The sequence below is a fragment of the Pelobates fuscus genome, chromosome 12 (genome assembly GCF_036172605.1).
Source record: "Pelobates fuscus isolate aPelFus1 chromosome 12, aPelFus1.pri, whole genome shotgun sequence".
NCBI lineage: Eukaryota > Metazoa > Chordata > Amphibia > Anura > Pelobatidae > Pelobates > Pelobates fuscus.
The window spans coordinates 98,103,598-98,117,825 of record NC_086328.1 but is presented as its reverse complement, the minus strand read 5'-3'; the positions used below and the strand labels follow the sequence as shown (position 1 = coordinate 98,117,825).

At 36.1% G+C, this 14,228-nt stretch overlaps 1 protein-coding gene across 1 annotated transcript in view; it reads right to left on the bottom strand.

The window, feature by feature from the left end:
* The window catches only part of MUC5AC (mucin 5AC, oligomeric mucus/gel-forming), a 46,530-nt gene extending 32,518 nt beyond the window's left edge, over positions 1–14,012 (bottom strand). The window contains exons 1-13 of the mRNA XM_063437486.1: positions 13,903–14,012; positions 7,870–7,953; positions 7,523–7,588; positions 7,063–7,324; positions 5,453–5,567; positions 5,273–5,363; positions 4,878–4,984; positions 4,140–4,356; positions 3,767–3,892; positions 3,476–3,593; positions 1,673–1,811; positions 1,424–1,534; positions 286–355 (exon numbers count right to left, since the gene is read on the bottom strand). Coding sequence (XP_063293556.1) covers positions 286–355; positions 1,424–1,534; positions 1,673–1,811; positions 3,476–3,593; positions 3,767–3,892; positions 4,140–4,356; positions 4,878–4,984; positions 5,273–5,363; positions 5,453–5,567; positions 7,063–7,324; positions 7,523–7,588; positions 7,870–7,953; positions 13,903–13,963 — 1,567 coding nt within the window. The 5' untranslated portion in view covers positions 13,964–14,012. The remainder of the gene's footprint in view (positions 1–285; positions 356–1,423; positions 1,535–1,672; positions 1,812–3,475; positions 3,594–3,766; positions 3,893–4,139; positions 4,357–4,877; positions 4,985–5,272; positions 5,364–5,452; positions 5,568–7,062; positions 7,325–7,522; positions 7,589–7,869; positions 7,954–13,902) is intronic.
* Positions 14,013–14,228: the final 216 nt, after the last annotated feature.

Sequence of the window (14,228 nt, the reverse complement as noted above, 5' to 3'; positions counted from 1 at the left end):
TCAGTTAAAAAAATTCTGTTTTATTTATATACCTTTCATATGACATATAAAGACTATTTAGTTCCCAGTATGTAGTAATTCAGTGTTCCTAGCCAGTTATCACAATACGTCAACACATTTAGGCATTATAGAAGAAACATAAATATAACAAATGCATTTTTTTTATTTGGTTATTGTCACTATTCCATTGGTGGTTTTGATAGTGTAGTATATATAGTATAATTGTACACTGATGTGTTCATAGCTTTGGAAATTTTTGTATAAAACATAGAATATAATTAATACCTGCAGATAAAGGCAGCTGGGTGTAGATGTTGTTAACATACACACTGCCGCATGGTTTGATAACGACAATCTGTTGGAATAATGAGAGAACATTTTTCAGATAAAACCTATTTATTTCTCTTCTTCATTTGCCATTCATATGTATTGGAAATTAGATATTGGAAAGTGGAAACACAACGCATTCTAGACAAATAAAAATAAAAATATTAAAAAGAATTACGATTATGAGAAATGGAAATCAAACTTTAAACAAATGTATGTAGACAAGAAAATATAGGCACATATAAAAAAAAAACTGAGAAAATGATAATTGAGATAGTGGTGCACTTCTGAAAAGTTATTATTATTAAAATTATTATTACTGCCATTTATAAAGCATCAACATATTCGACAGACCTGTACAGTTGGAGAAAAACCATAGACTATCGTATACACTGATCAATACAAAAAGTAAAGAGGGCGCTATTCTTTAGCTGAGTTTTAAATATAGAAGGACTTTTATACAAAGCATTGAGCTAGATAGCCAGCAAGCTTACAATCTAAAAGTTGTGTGGTATTAAAAATTCTCTAATTCTGAGAATACCTGATTTTTCATATAATATTTATGGAAGTTTAGCTTAACAATTGTCTCTTAAAACTTTTTTTCTGGTAGTTTCGGGGGCTAGCTAGATATTTTTTTTTTATTCGCAAAGTCAGTTCAGAATCATCAAGACAAAAAAAAACACTGAATTGTACCAAATGGCAAAATATTGAGGTGAAGACTTTTTTTTTTTTTTTTTTGCAACTCAACAGTTTTGGCCTAAATTTTGCACCTTGATTGTTAATGAATTACTGATATTTTTTTTATTTTCTTTGGTTTTACTGGGGAAAAAAAGCCAACAGGCTTTGAGGAAGAAAAGCAAATAATATCATCTGAAACTAAGAAGATGAGCCATCAGTGAAGCATTCCAAATGTTTGTGGTTTACCTCAGCTTAAATTATTTAGAGCATTCTAATTTGTTAGCTCAATATCTTGACCATTAATCTATTTTTGTGTAATTTAAATATGATTTTTTTTCTTCATATCCTAAACAAGCTGCCATGTAAGTCAACACACAAGATTTTTTCAAATGTAACAGATTTACTAATGTAAACTCACAGTTTCTCCTCCATTAAGCATAACAGTGGCACTTTTAAGGCAAGTCTCACTCTCTGTAAGGCCACATTTACGCAGTTCTGCCAGAACTGTAAAATCGTAACCACTGCAGACCTAGAAGAAGAAATAGTATTAATATTAATGACACTATTAATTACATAAACCAAACACATTTGCTATACAATGTCCCAACTTGTATATTACTCTGTCATTTACGTATTGTCATATTTATAATTTCATTTTTTTCTTTACCTTAGATAGCACATAATAACAGTCTCCAAAAACATTGTAGTGAGTTTGATCATAAGTTGTAATGTGAGACCCCCCTTGAATGGAGCAGGATGCTGGGCAAGGCATGTTCTGGCAGTCCCACTTTCCAGCCGAACAGACACTGTATGAAAAAAAAAGAGAAGAAAATTACCTAAGGAAACCACTAGAGGACTCTTCAGTTTAAGATTTATTTGTTGAAATTTTTATTTTTTTTATTTTTTTTATAAGTAGAATGTGCTTTAAAGCGTGCAAGAAGGTGAAGCCCTCAAACATATCTCACAGGATTAAAAAATGGTTTGCATACAATAAAAATGAGTTGTTGCAAATTCTACAATTCATTGACGTCAAAGCCAAGAAATTAACAATAGCTATTAATATTTTTCTAAGCTGAATTTCCTTATGTAAAGGATTCCTTAAATATATTCTTACACTATTAGGCAAAAAAGACAAAAAGACAAAAGAAGTTGGTGTTGAAAAGGGTCAACTGATTATTTTCCTATTAGCTGCCAATACCACAGTTATGTCCTTTAATCACTTACTGATCAATGATTATCTATTTTGTCATAGCTATTTAGTACTATTCTGCCACAAAATGATCTGTTTATTTAGCATTAACACTTTTGGATATTTTTGGAAAGACACGATAACTGACAATTTTCAAAGCTATTTTCAATATATTATTGAATATGCTGTTGTGATTTATTTTTTGTTAAATTATGCCATGTCTCGTTGTACAGCGATGTACTATAAGTTTTTACTTAATTAGCTACTACTAATATTGCTGCTAGTAGTTCTACTACTACAACTACTACTATCACCACTACTACTAATAAGAATACAAAAATAACTTCAATATATGCCTATCTCATTTTTCTAATTATTTCCATTTTTTTTTTTTTTATTATTGTTGTACAAACAGAAACTTAAAATGCAAGATTATGTAATTTAAAAGCAAACAAAAGAAATCAGTAGAATATTATGGTTATTTTGTTGCCATCTTGTTAGATGTTTGGCTGAATCATTCTACATGCATAATGCTCTATGTTTTGGAAGTGATACAATGACAATAGAAAATATTACATATATTTTTTCATGCAAAATTGTACAGTCACAAACCTTAAATGGTTCTATTAATAAAGTATATCGGAGCAGTAAAAAAAACTATTGTATCCGCTAATGTTGGTTAAAGGTGGCCCTCTTCCAAAATATGTAAGGAAGGAAGGTATTAATGGTTATCACAAGGAGCATGTTCTTATCTCTAGCAAAGTAAAGTCAATACTCAAAAGATTACAGTCAAGTAGGGAACAATGCAGATCTGGGTGGGTGTATGTAACAAACCCTTTATTTCAGATCACATATCTATTAATCAAATACGTAAGTTTGCAGTTAAACAATCACTGTTTGAAAGAAGGGTGTTGTTACTATTAAAAACCCTGCAGATTAATAATGTGATTGGTGGACTGTATTTTCTGAGCACCACCCTGTCGGTGAGAGGGCTAATACTGGTGAAGACAAATATATATATACATATTACAGCTAAATACTTAATTTGAGAATGTTAACATGACCCATTATAATACATACAAGTAGACCAAGACTGGGCAAAAGGTAGAGTCCCAGATGTTGTAGAACTACAACTGTCATAATGCTTTACCAGCCTTTAGAATGTAAAAGTATCAGATTTGCAGCCTACAAAATATGGGGATCTACCGTTTACCCACCCTTGAACTTAAATCTTCAAAATGGCTTGTTCTTCATAGACATGATCATATATGCAGAACTCACCAGGTGCTGCAAGATGTGGAGTAAGCTGTCCCTGCAGTATAGGTATCACTGTTGAATGTACATGAGCATTTCTCAATTGGAACACAGCCTGCATTACTGATGTCATCAAATACAGTCCCTGGAATAAAGTGGATTGTTAAGCTTAAGAGTCAAGGCGTCAGCCAATATATGGATTTTTGTCCTCATTTAAATGAAACCATACAAGGAAATTATATTTTCATATGACTATAGCTGTTATGGTTTACCTATAAATTATTGACACTTTCTTTTGAAACATGCTCTAAAAAGTACCTGGTGGACAGAAACAGCCTTCTAAACAGTGATCTTCACAAAGGACACCTCTTTCTGGGTTTGTGCAGGTATCAGCACAAGGTGAGCCGCATTCTTGGTACACCATGTTATAAGGACACTTTTTAGCTGTCATGAAAAAATAAAATTAGAAATCAATATCAACTGATTTTGTGTAGAATCATCTAATGTTTCACGTATTACACTTAATATAACCTTAGTTTGCCAATGAAACCATGCTAACATCAGTTATCATCACTATATTAGGATATCCCATGCATTTCGATTTTCTTAAAAGTAATAAAATTAAACGTAGGAAAAGAATATGCTTAATAAGAGAAATGCTGTTGCAAGATATGTAAAGAAATTAACTCACGGCACAAATCGGGTGATCTCCAATTCTGTGGTTGACCTCCAGCATGGGCACATTGTCTTGAGTATTCAGCAAATGTATCACACAAACAGAGAGTGGTGACATTGCTGTTGCAGAGACAAAGGTCTTTCACACAAGTCTCAATATATTGATCAACATCCACCAAAGAGCGGCAATTTGAAAAGGCTGCTCCCATCAAGATTCCCTCACAAATGTTTTCCTGTAAGAGAATGTATCACAAACCATTTCAATCAAGTTATTTGCAAAGTTAACATTTGATGAATGCAGAACATCTTGTAATGTAAAATCGCAAATATATATTTATTTCTACTGGACTGTGCAAGTATAATCCTAGCTGTTCATTTCTACTAATTTAGTTGCTAATGGATATTACTTTTTAATGATCAAATGAACTTAATATTTCATATTTTAGTAAATATAAAGGATGATTAGAATACATTTTCTTTTTTTTTATTAATTCACTCAATTCTATAGGATTACATGTTTTTCCCCAAACATTTATCAGAATAGAAAGCAGAAAATCCCCAAAAGTATGTGCTTTTGTTTTCATCAGACTCATTACATTTTAGATTCCACAATAAGGCTAATGTAGTAATTATAATACATTTTGTTTATCATTTCGACATGTTTTATAACATGTCCAAACTAAATTCACAATTTGTGGTGTGGACATGTTATAAAAGTATGTTACATATCCCTGTAACAAATGCCATTGCTTACATAGTCTGTGCAATTGCTTTTGGGTTGTGGTGGAACATCCAGGCATTGCTCTGTAGGTCCATCCATTTTCTGCAGGTTTCCAAATTGAGTTTCTGTGATCTGGACACCTGTAAAAATACACAATGTAGAGCAGGGGCATAATCAATGTACTTTCCCATTTTCCAATAAATCACATTGATATATTTTCTTATTATAGGGTTAATGAAAGACTCATGAATATGTCTAATATGAAGCATCAAAAACTCCAAGTGAATGAGACAAAGTACAATTCTTCACGTATATGGTTTTCAAAAACTTGAAGGGAACAGGACATAGTATAGTGTTTTCACTAGAATGGTGTTTTATATATAATTTAAGCCAAACTATCTTTAATATCAAGCCACAAATATACAAACCATTAGAAATGAACTCATTGTTGATGGAGATGCTGTTGTAGTCTCCACACAGCCCACAGGTTTGATTGGCATACTTCTGATCAAGTTCAAGCTATACAAAGAGAGAAAATATAGTGTTTACACAAGCCAGACATTTTTTTACATCTTATTGTAAAGATATTTTAGTCCATTTTTTTTTACCAGTAGGCTATCATCTTCGTTCCACATGAAGACCAATCCAAGCTTGGAGCTCACTTTTAGATACACTCCATTCTTTTCAATCTGAACCCCACCACCACCATAAGGCAATTGCACTCTGGAACAAGAATTTAGAAAATATGTTAGTATTATTCAGCTTTGCTTTTTAACACATAGATACACATGCAAAGAATTCTATGTCAACACAACATTTACCATTATGACTTTAGAATGAGAATAGCTTAGGTGAGCTATACACATAGGTTAGCACCATTTCTTAACATAGCTTAGCACCATTTCTCTTTAATTTTTTAGGACCTGAAGTTAATTCAGAAATGTTCTGCTCAGCATCATATACATATGCAGAACATACATTTCTCAAATTATTTATATAATTGGGGAGTATTTTTTTTGTTCCATGAGAAGTTTTCCAAAGCTCAAATGTACACTGTCAGATATCAACCAATAAACCAGATCTGCAAAATCCTGGTAAGCCCCAATAGAATGAACGTGCATAGTCAAATATTGGACAATGGTTTATTCCAAACATAACAATCATAAAAATATGGCTTGAGTCTTAAAATGTGATAGCAGTCTTTGCTTATGGAATTCTGTGACAATTTCGGATCCCTGATATTTCAGGACCATTATGATTGTGGCAGGTTTTTCTGAATCAAAGGTTTGATTTAGGCTATGTAGGCGATAAACAAGAATAAATTTAAAAATTCTTTAAAACATAACAAGTTTCTGTTATTTCTTGAGAATGTTTTGTAAAATGAACCTGGGGATTTTGTTTTTAAAAGGACACTAGACCCTATAACCATTTCATCTAAACAAATGTATAATAGTGCCTGGAGGCCTCTTGTGCTGTCCCTCCATTCACTATTATTCAATCGTGTATTAAACCATTTTTAACACTAAATAAGAATCCATGGACACCCACGGATGTAAAAGAGTACACACGTCCTTCTAGCCATACCAATTCATATTAGCATGGGTGATGTGATAGGTTAAAAGCTGTCATGAGTGATTATGAGTCCAAGCAGCAAAGAAGGAATGGGCAGCTGAAACTCTTGTTTATTAAAAATATTGAAAGCAATTAACACTGAGTGGAATAACAGAGCTAGGGGATTCCAGACTCTGTAACAACTTCAATAGGATGAAGCAGTTATAGTACCTGTAGTGTCCCTTTAAAGTGCCCCTCTCTCTCCCACCCCCTTCAGTAACTTACCTGAATCCAGCACCGATGTCCCTTGGCACTGGGTCAGGCATTGCCCACGCTCCTCCTCCGCCGACGTCAGCCGGCAGGGGAGATCTAATGCGCATGTGCGGAAATGCTTTCCTATGGGGATTCCGGCTACACAATGGAGGTCTTCATGCATAGCGTGAGAACGTCCAGCATCGTTTCAAAAACACTTGTCGTGTTCTAAGAACACGAAAGTCCCTCTAGTGGCTGCCTAATAGATAATTACACTTGCAGGGTTAAGGGTGGTGGCAGTCCAAATGGCAGAAGTGGTCTGGGTGCCTGGAGTGTCCCTTTAACTATTTTATTACATAGTACATTAATACCCATTTACATGTGTTACCCAAGTTAAGCAGAGAAGATAACTTACACCTCTCCATTGACTTGCACATTGCTGCTGTCAATTTGTACTACAAGTCCATCAATTTTCATGGTGATCTTTTCAATAACAGGGACATTATTAATGACTGAACGTCGGATTTGGATGTTAAAGTCTTCATATGAACTTTTGCAGTGGGATGAGTAAACGTAGTTGCAGGTTCCCGGGAAGTAGAACACATCACCATCAAAATTTTTGAAGTGGAAGTTCCCCCAAGTGCTGCAGACTTTACCATTGTGAGCTGTGTTGATTGCTATAAAGGGTGCAAGATACAATATATGCAAATGTTAGCAATTGCTTTCCAATAATGAAATCAGAATCAGAATGTAGAAAGGTCATGCAATTATTTGTAATCATTATAGATGTTGTTTATCTGATACATAAATACGATAAGTTATATGCCCATATATATTACTTACTGAATGCGTTTATATAAATATCATCATCTTACCTTTTACAACCGGGGTGGTAGGCACAGCTTGTATGATGGATATTCTTGGAGGACCGGTTACTACAACTGAAAAGAAGAGATCCACGGACAAGTTCAATAAAAATATGAGAGATGGCTAGATCATTGACTATTTGGAAAATTCACAGAAATTGGCCCCAAATTATTTTGCCTACGTAATTTCACAGCATTTGTGACGTGAACAAAAAAAAACCCCATAACATAGAAAATAGAACATATAGCTACAATATGCATACTTTATCAACAAGAAGAACTTTGGAAACATACATTCTCTTATCAGTATATATTCTGTATTTCTAAAATAAAATGTGTGAATAGTTTCCACTTACTGTTCTGTTGTTGTTGTTGGGTGCTGTCTTCAAAAGTGTAATCAACTGTCTCATCTACATTGTAGTCTCCATACTGCATCTGAGCTACATGGACAAGAAGTAAAAAGACAAGCTTTCTTATTGGCTTGTTTTATATTTCAGCATTTGAAACATAACAGGTCATAGTCACAGGTTTAACCCCTTAAGGACACATGACATGTGTGGCATGTCATGATTCCCTTTTATTCCAGAAGTTTGGTCCTTGAGGGGTTAAAGGAGAACTGGTATGTTTTTAGTAATATTTATATAATCTTTACTTATCCTTATTTTTAACAATTATGTATTTGGAAGAAGTGAAAATAAAACTAAACTGATGTCAACAACTCTTTCTCCTGCAACTTGGTGTCTCTATCTTACCTCATTGTCAATCAGTATTAGACGTTTTGACCTTACAAATGGTGGTCAGCATAGAGAAAACATGCAAAACCATGCGTCTACTTCTCATCTTCATTTTCAATGTTTGTCTTGGTTTTGCTTTGCCTTAACTGGATTTTGCAGTACTCTGCTAAAACTTTATTATCCTTTTTTTTTTTAATGGCACATGTCTTGGTGATTTTCACTGTTTTATTCAATGGTGTTTATACCAGAAAAGTGGCCATCTTCCTTTATTTCCCAGCAAGGTAAACAGTATTTAATCCATGCACTTTTTCTAATTAAGCACTTAAAAATTATTATTAATATCTTAATATTAATCAATGTTTTAATCATAGAATAACTGAATTTTTACTTATTTAGTTAATATTGAGATTATAAACTGTATTTTTAATTAGATAGTTGTGCTGCATTTCATTGTATACCTTTAACAATTCATGTGCTTTTCTTTTTTATCAACGCCAGATTGTTTAGACAGGCTAAAAATAGGTTTTAACAGCTTGTACTTGGCACTTTGCTTTCTTGCTCATTCAATAAACTGTACATTTGGATTTTGTCATGGTTTATAAAACGTTAACCTCCTTAAGGGCAGAACAATTGTCCAAATTCCAAAACAATATCTAGATAATAATTATTGTTTCCACTGTAATTTAAGTGCCGTAATACAAATTGTATTTTTAAAATACTTTCTTTTAATATCCTATGTGTATACTTAACACAAAATCTAGTGCCACAGCCGGAAGAACAGAATAAATCATCCAGATCTAAACTTTATATCTTGAAAACTTGAAATGAGACATTTCTCATTTTTGTCTAACATGTTTGCAAGACATTTTTCTGCTTCTCTGTTTGTTTGTTTGTTTGTTTGTTTGTCTGTATGTATATCTACTATTCTATCTTCTATATCTGTATGTCAATCTGTCTATCCATAATTTTAAGGAAACATGCCATCTAGCACGCTCTACTAAATGTCAAAAGGGAGCGTTCCTAGAATTTACAATATTTATTCAATAAAGCTGTTATAAACTAAGCTAAAAGTAAGTACTCATAAAGAAAGCGTGAAAGCAAGGAATAATAAAACACGTCATCTGTATGATACGTGTTAGAGAGTGAAACACTGGGATATGTATCCAACATCCCTCAAAAGTACTTAATACTAAGTGTTTAGTTTCACTAGGTCATGCTTTACATGAAAATTTTTTTGTATGTTAACACCATCTTATCTTACACAGTAGTGATGTATTTTGTAGATGTCATTAAAATCAAGCATTTAACAGTAAAGGTTCATGTCCAAGCTATCACCACACCTGTGTTACACTGCAAACACCTGGCGTTGAGCCAAAGTCTATGATACTTATGAACCTAGAAATTCTTTTCTTCAAATCTTCACCTTTATGCTACACAACTTCCCTTTTGATAACTGGCATTATGCAGTGTAATATAACACCTTATATTTGTGATTAGTCAATATGTTCCCAGAATGCATACTATTTATAAATTGGAATGGACTTTCAAATAAAAAAAAAAATATATTGATGGACAAGCATACAGGGCATATAGAGAAAGAGAGAGAGAGAGAGAAAGAGAGGAGAGAAAAATAAAGATGATTATTTGTTATGCCAAATACAGCAGTTGATTTAAAATGTATAGATGGGGTATGGGTGGCTTTAAGAGACAAAACCCCAGACTACTTCAACCCTGGATCTCTTTAGGTAGTAGAATACTAGTGCTTGTTATTATTTTTTACTAGGCAGCACAGCACATAACTGCTGACAACACTACTTAATGAGTAGTTGGACTTAGAGAGGATAGGGAGAGAGATAAGGAGAGAAAGAGAGAGAGAGAGGGGGGGAGCTAATGGTGCTAGGAGAAGAGGAGAGAGACACATATTCAGTGGCTGATCCAGAACCTGATCTCGGGAGGGGCACTTGTAGATTATTTAAAGAAATAATCCAGGCACAATAAACACTACAGCTCAGTGTAGTAGTTATGGCGCCAGTAGTGCCAGGATCCCATCCCAGAGTAAGTAGTCAAACCGTTTAAGAACATTTTGACAACTTACCTGGGGTCTGCTGGGATATTGGGCATAGAAGCAGTGGTATGTGTTAGGGGTGAAGTGTGTGTGAAAGGTGCACTGTGTGTGTGAGTGGTGAAGTGCGAGTGCGTGAGGGCGGCAGTGTATGTCAGGGTTGCAGTGTGTGTGTCAGGGGCAGTGTATGTGTGGGGCAGTGTGTGTGTGAGAGAGCTGCAGTGTGTGTGTGTGTGTGTGTGTGTGTGAGGGTGGCAGTGTGTGTGAGAGTTGCAGTGTGTGTGTGTGTTTGGGGCGGTGTGTGTATGGGGCAGTGTGTGTAGTGTGTGTATGGGGCAGTGTTTGAGGGGCAGTGTGTGCAGTGTGTGTATGGGGGCAGTGTTTGTGGGGCAGTGTGTGTAGTATGTGTATGGGGCAGTGTTTGTGGGGCAATGTGTGTATTGTGTGTATGGGGGCAGTGTGTGTAGTGTGTATGGGGCAGTGTTTGTGGGGCAATGTGTGTAGTGTGTGCATGGGGCAGTGTGTGTATGGGGGCAGTGTTTGTAGGGCAGTGTGTGTAGTGTGTGTATGGGGCCAGTGTTTGTGGGGCAGTGTGTGTAGTGTGTGTATGGGGGCAGTGTTTGTGGGGCAATGTGTGTAGTGTGTATATGGGGGCAGTGTTTGTAGTGTGTGTATGGGGGCCAGTGTTGTGGGGCAGTGTGTGTATGGGGGCAGTGTTTGTGGTCCAGTATGTGTAGTGTGTGTATGGGGGCAGTGTTTGTGGGGCAGTGTGTGTAGTGTGTGTATGGGGGCAGTGTTTCTGGGGGAGTGTGTGGTAGTGTGTGTATGGGGGGCAGTGTTTCTGGGGTAGTGTGTGGTTGTGTGTGTATGGGGGGCAGTGTTTCTGGGGCAGTGTGTGGTAGTGTGTGTATGGGGGGCAGTGTGTGTAGTGTGTGTATGGGGGGCAGTGTTTCTGGGGCAGTGTGTGGTAGTGTGTGTATGGGGGGCAGTGTGTGTAGTGTGTGTATGGGGGGCAGTGTTTCTGGGGCAGTGTGTGGTAGTGTGTGTGGGGGGCAGTGTTTCTGGGGCAGTGTGTGGTAGTGTGTGTATGGGGGGCAGTGTTTCTGGGGCAGTGTGTGGTAGTGTGTGTATGGGGGGCAGTGTTTCTGGGGCAGTTTGTGGTAGTGTGTGTATGGGGGCAGTGTTTTTGGGGCAGTGTGTGGTAGTGTGTGTATGGGGGGCAGAGTTTCTGGGGCAGTGTGTGGTAGTGTGTGTATGGGGGCAGTGTTTCTGGGGCAGTGTGTGGTAGTGTGTGTATGGGGGGCAGTGTTTCTGGGGCAGTGTGTGGTAGTGTGTGTATGGGGGGCAGTGTTTCTGGGGCAGTTTGTGGTAGTGTGTGTATGGGGGGTAAGGAGGGTAGGGAGGCTTTTTTTTTTTTATTTAATTAAAATTAATATATTTATGTCCCCCCTCCCTTCTTACCTTTATTGATGAGGAAGGGGGACATATTTTGTTCCCTGGTGGTCCAGTGGGATTCCCTGGTGGTCCAGTGGGATTCCCTGGTGGTCCGATGGTGGTGAGGTGAACTCTATCCCAGCTACACGGCGTTGCCGTGGTTACCGCGGCAACCCTCCAAATCTCGCGAGAGGAGGACCCGGAGGAGCTGCAGGTAAGAGCTCCTTGGTCCTCTCTCACTCCCTCCCCTGCCGGCTGTCAGCAATGTGCCTGCGGACCGGGGAGGGAGATCACAGAGATCTCCCTCCCCGGTCCGCATGCACATTGTAGGGCTGGCACTTGGGCAATGCCAGCCCTGCATTAGCTGGCAGGGGAGAATCTCGGGGGGGGGGGCAATTGCCCCGTTGCCCCCTCCCCCTGGATCCGCCACTGCACATATTATTATCATTATTGCCATTTATATTGTGTCAACAGATTCCGTAGCGCTTGCTGAAACTCTTTATGTGAAGAGTGTGTCCTCTTTTTTTCCATTTTACAAAAAAAGATTTCAATAGAAATGAACATTTTTATAAATTAACCTTGTAACACTCCCCTGACTGTCAATCAGGCAACTGGTTTGATTAGTTCAGTACACAATTTTCTGCATTTTCAAATATCCCATTGCCTACCAGAAGGTTTATGTTAAGATATTTTTTTTTTTTTCTGAAAACCATTTTCATTTGCAGATATGTAGATCAAATGGAATTTTAATTGATGGAAAGATATACAGAGAGACAGACAGATATACAGACAGAAACAGAGTTAGAGACAAAAATATTGATAGCTTTCTGTATTACAGAAATGTATCCCTTCAAACTGCACCACGATCATGTGTTTCAAACATAAGTGAAAATTTTGTCCAGCAAAAGCATTTACTAATTTATTATAAAGTGAAAAATGAAGTGAGTAGAATTACAAAAAGTATTAAACATCTGAAAGTTGATCATGGAAGGAAAATACAGGAGTACATTTCAAACCGGCACAGCTGGTTCTGCAGTTATCAGATATAATCTAATAAATAAATAAACAATCCAATCAATCAAAAAATAAAAAGGCTATATATCATATGGACAATCAGTGCAAGCGTGTGCTGGATAGCATATCTACTGGTCTTCAAACACTCTCATCTACAAGTGCATATTTTAACACACACGTGACTGCCTAATCCGCTTTTATTTTCTTCAGAATCATGACAAGTTAAATCAACTGTGTTTAACTAACAAAAACAACAAATACCAAAGGTTTTACAATCTAAAGTTTATAACCACACATACACACCCCTGGCAATATAATTTGTTGTGCATAGCCAGTAGGCTGTTTTAATGCCATTTAAAGGAATGCATTCCCCTACACAACCTCTCCCTTTTTTTTCTGCCAAGATATTACTAGATTTGCCTTCCTAATAATCAACAATAATCAAAATGACTCATGATGTAGGAACATGACCAAAAGGGACATTTTGGATAAAGGGTTAAATATTCACCCAGATCTTACAAGGTGAGAATAATTTACTTTGATATTATAAAAGCTAAGGAGCTGCCTGGAATTGCACAGTTACGGTAAACAAACACTTTACATACAATACTTCAAAGTGCAGCAAGAAATGTGTTTTAATGCAATCAATGTTTAAATATTAAATTAGTATTTTAAAAGAGATTTTTAAAATTTCTTTATTTCTATCACAGTTCTCTATTGAGGTTGTACATTAAATTTTAGGAATTCTTCCCTATATGTATTTATTTTTTAAAACTTTTTTTCAGCTTCATAAGGTTAGCTTTTACGCTGTTTTTATACCTTCTAATAACTGACAATCATTTTTAGTTACGACTTTCTATTTTTCTTTTTAAAAAACATATGTTTCCAGATGCTTAATATATAATTACTGTTTTATATTCAGAAATGTGCAAAAGTGATACTGATAAAACTAGAGAACTCAAAAGGTATTTACATTGAAAAAGTTAATATGTCAAGGAGCAAATTGAAATTGGAAATGGATATTATTATTATTATTATTATTACTAAAAAAGGACTTAGTGAATTACATAGTATAAACACTTGTAAAAATGCTTTTTTTTTCTTTTATTATTATTGAAAAAATTAAATGGGTAATATGTTCTTACCATTCAACGGGCCCAAGAGGACTAAAAGGATCCACAATGGGATCCCTTTAAAGGTTCCCATCTTCTTAGAAGTGAAATCGTTGAAGTGGAGAAGAGGAAGGGAACAGGTTGACCATTCTGTGATGAACCTTATATATGCTTCTTGAGGCAGCTTGGCAAAGTACCAGAATTGCTCCACACAGGTAAAATGGGAGGAGTCACCAGCACCTCCTCTGATGCAGGTGTAAGGGAGGATGCTTATGTGTGCATTTGCGTGTTTGCATATTTGAGTGTATCTTAGGTGTATAAGTACAAACATTATGTTTCTCATTTTTTCCTTTTGGGAA